General features: G+C 36.7%; 1 protein-coding gene across 1 annotated transcript in view; it reads left to right on the top strand.

The window, feature by feature from the left end:
* The first annotated feature begins 2,831 nt into the window (after window positions 1-2,831).
* LOC101301907 (E3 ubiquitin-protein ligase RGLG1-like) overlaps window positions 2,832-4,252 on the top strand; it is a 6,126-nt gene continuing 4,705 nt past the window's right edge. Inside the window, exons 1-2 of the mRNA XM_004288088.1 lie at window positions 2,832-3,006; window positions 3,680-3,846. Of these exons, the coding sequence (XP_004288136.1) occupies window positions 3,700-3,846 (147 nt within the window). The 5' untranslated portion in view covers window positions 2,832-3,006; window positions 3,680-3,699. The remainder of the gene's footprint in view (window positions 3,007-3,679; window positions 3,847-4,252) is intronic.

Below are 4,252 nucleotides of genomic sequence, written 5' to 3'. Positions count from 1 at the left end.
CAAATGGACGGACTGAATTTTGTCCGGTTGTGTTCATACCAGAAAAACTCGAGTTTGAGGGCCTTAATGATCACCAAATTGGCTGAAATTTTTCAGAGATGATCTACACAATATTATCTAGATACTAAACGGTGAAGATGAGGAAATTCGATCGAAAAGTGGTGCAAAAATGGAAATCCGCACCAAAACCATTGGTGAGGACGTCCACACCTGATCAGGATTGTATATATATATATATATATATCTCTCTTCCATTAAGAGATCTTTTATTGTGACTTACAGTAGTGTTCACTTGGTCAGTAATTGATCAAGACAGTCATGGTCAGTCACCGTTATATTTACATCCAAGGGTTGCAAACAAAACAACTCAACTTAAAAATAATTCTCTCCACCCTTAGATTTATATCCAACGGTGACTGACCATGAATATCTTGGTCAATTACTGACCAAGTGAACACTACTATTGTGACTTATATAAGGAATTGAGAATTTGACAAATTTTTCGATCTTAACCGTTCAATCTTAAGGTCCTAACATAATTAAACGAATTAGATTAAACGAATCAATTAAACAAAATCTGTCCAAATAGAACCGTTCATGTAAATCACAATTACGGAAGCTCAAATGATCTCCAAATTAGATGAAACTCTGCATGAATGATCTACACACTATGTTCTAGACACTGAACGGTGGAGATGTGACCTAAAAGTGAGCGAAATGAGGAGCACCACACTTAATTTCAAGGGTATATATATATAATCTTTCTCATGTAAAGATGTCCTTATTTATTCTTACGGTACAGATTTTCATTTTAGATTCACTTTTTAATCGAATTTTCACATCTTCACCGTTTAGTATTTAATTGAATACTAATATATAGATCATCTCTGCAAAATTTCAGCCAAAAAGCAAGCCGTGAATAATCAAGATATATGCATGTCCAAGTTATTGATTCATTGAGAGATCAAAGCAAGCCGTGAATAATCACCAAATTTAATACGTACTATTGGCATCGACATCACAATAAGCAATGAAATTTCAAACAGAAATATTTGTCATGACTTGTTGTGCAAGTAGCTAGATAATGGTTACATTTCAATGAGAACCCTCTGAATGATGATAAGCAAAATATGCATTCCTCAGAGAAATAGCTTGTCTTGGTGCTCTCATATATGGACACCGGCCCTAGCTCAATGTAGTTCCAGCAGCATTGGTATTATTCTTCCCACCAATAGAAGCAACTGTGTTAACATTTCCCAGTGTGGCAACGACCTCAGAATTAGATCGATTCTTGCGCATCCGACTAACGACACGATATATGAATGTGAAGAACCAAAACATCCATGGAAGACAAACCAATACAACTCCAGTAATAGCAAGCCAGGACATGGATCCTGGGTCATGAGGAATGATTATATAGGTTATAAGACACCCGCCTCCGAGCATTATAGACAAGAACAAGGAGCAAGAAATAAACCATATGAATGATGCTCCTGCGCGGACACCTCCACCTCCACCATCACCACCACCACCACCACGTTGGTCCATTGCTCACTCTAGCTACACCACCTATTTTGCTTGCCAGATTCGTATCCACATTGATCAAATATCATACGACCTATACCTAGCTTGATGATGACCAACACAAGAAGATTTTTAATCTCTCCTAGATGTGTTAGCTGGTGGAATGATTTGAATAATGAGATGGATCAAGAAGCATGAGCAATTAGGGATGTGATCGATGAAGTGAAAGAAGGTGGCATCAACGACGAGATCGACAACGGCCTGAGTTGTTATTGCGTTGAGGGGCTAGAGGCCGATGGTGATTTTCAGACGAAATTCACACCCACAAGCAGGGATGAGAGAAAAAGAGGGAGAGAGGACAGATATAGAGAGAGAGAAATTACGGGTTTTTTTTTTGGCGAGAAATAGAGAGAGAGAAATACGGGTTTGGTTTGGTTTGTTTTTATTATAGCAAATTTTGATGTAATTCGTCTTTTTATTTTAGTATAATTATAAATAGACATGCATACACACAACATAAATCAATTGAGATGTATTATAAGCGTTTAATTCCATGCGAGTACTTTTAACTTGACAACTTGTTAATCGTTTTTTATTGTGCTAGGATATCTTAAACACTTTTTAGGTTAAGAACTTAATCATTCGGTGCATGTGAAACAACTTGCATGTAAAATTTTAGTTGAATTTTTGTCGAGTCAATTGCAACCAAGTGCAAACTCCGTTGGTTGTTAAAGAATCACCGTTACCTATCTTTAAACAAACAATATGTTCATCATTCACACATGAAGAGCTTACTTATTGTAGTCTTAAGTCTCATTTTCAATTCGTCGGGATTTAGTAGTGTGTTGAAACGAACTTAAAAACATGTGTTCACATAATCAATTGCTCTTTCCAACGTAGTAATGTACCATTGGACAAGAAAATATGTATATTAGTATATACGTCATGTGTAACTCCATTATCTTACCAAGGTTACCGTTTTATACATAATCCGAAAGCAAGAATAATCACACACCAAACATAGACGTATATAAAGCTAGGATATACGTATCCATCTAGATCCCCGGTATCCATTTCTTTCTAGAAAGTCCCAACTCTAGCGGATTTAAGGTGAAAGTACAAGTCCTTTTAGCTCTGTTGTGTTTAGGCCTTCAAAACTCTTTTGCCTTTGATATCTGACCAGATTGTGCTTGTCCTTTAGCGGTTAAATCCCTTTGGACGGTGACTATTCAAACTTGTACGCCCATATTTCCAACGTGTGCACGCTATCTACTCCCATTTAGAAACCCCCGGAGAAAGAGAAAGTGAAACAGAAAGAAAGACCAGGAAAAAAGTTGGAACTTTAAGGAACATAAGAAGAAGAAGAAGCCCAACGCCACCCAGTTGACTTTTTGGTATTTAAGAGATCACAAGCACCGAACTTGTTTGAACAATCAATCCCATTTGAATCCCCCTTTCATCTCTGCCATCATCATATCACAGGTTTGAGTCTGATAATCTCTGTTTTTCTGATCACTGGTTTTGCTGTTTGTTGCTGATTGTTGAATCTCTGCTCTTTGTTCTGATGACATGTCCTCATGGGTTTGTGGGTGATTTGCTTCAGCATCCAGATTCTTGTATTAATTTATTAGTGTTGTTTGATGAGTTGTGCATGAAAAATGAATTTGAGTTTTAGAAGTACATACATTTCTTAAGTTCTGAGTATCTATAGTTTGATATGGTGTCAGAAATTGTCAAGCTTTATTGTTAGCATGGATTTCTTGGATTCTGAGTTTATTAGGATTTGAGTTCTGATTCAATTGTTAGCAGAATTTGGTATCCAATGCAATTTGCAAACTAAGAATTTGATCTATGATTAGGAACTTTAAGGGAATTGCACTAACTGACCTGACCTTGAACCTTTTTAATGTTCCAACTCGAAGGGTTTAGTCTGGATTGCAGGACATATAGGTTGATTCAGCTGGATGGAGATGACTACTTAAGTTTGTAATTGTGTAAGCTAAATAGCAGAATTGTCATATTTTGAGTCTTATTCTGCTGATTGAATTTGTTGGGGGAGAATTAACTTATGCGTCAGAATGAACTAATGTAAGGCATGCGTCAAGAATTGTCTCCTCTAATCTACATACTTCTGTATTTCCATTTTCTGATTTAGGACACATTTACCTCCCAAACATGGGGAATGGCGAATCAACGTTTGAAGATTCTCAAGATAATTTTCCACCTGAACCACCTTCCTATGCAGGCACTTCAATGGACTCTAGTCATCAACAAAAGCTACCATTTACACGTATAGGCGATGATTTCAACTCGTTGGATCAGGTTTCAACCACTAGCATTACATTTCTTATTGATTGATATATAAGACACACACACACACACACACACACACACATATATATATATATATACAGTCCCCTTCCAGAAAGGGATCCCTCTTTGAAATTAAAGTGCGGGACTCCTTATTTCGCTCACTTTCAGGTCGTATTTCCACATCTCAACCGTACAATGTCTAAAACACAGTGTGTAGATCATTCCTGCAAAGTTTTATCAAATTTGAAGATCATTTGAGCTTCCGTAATCGTAATTTACACGAACGGTTCTATTTGGACAACTTTTGTTCTGTTGAATTATTTAATCTAATTCGGTACCCAAATGATCTTCAAATTTGATGAAACTTTACAGGAATGATCTACACAGTTGTTTTAGACATTGTACGGTTGAGATG

The sequence above is a fragment of the Fragaria vesca genome, linkage group LG1, assembly GCF_000184155.1.
Source record: "Fragaria vesca subsp. vesca linkage group LG1, FraVesHawaii_1.0, whole genome shotgun sequence".
Classification (NCBI taxonomy): Eukaryota; Viridiplantae; Streptophyta; class Magnoliopsida; order Rosales; family Rosaceae; genus Fragaria; species Fragaria vesca.
The sequence above is the reverse complement of the archived record's forward strand: the minus strand, read 5'-3'. Positions and strand labels throughout refer to the sequence as shown.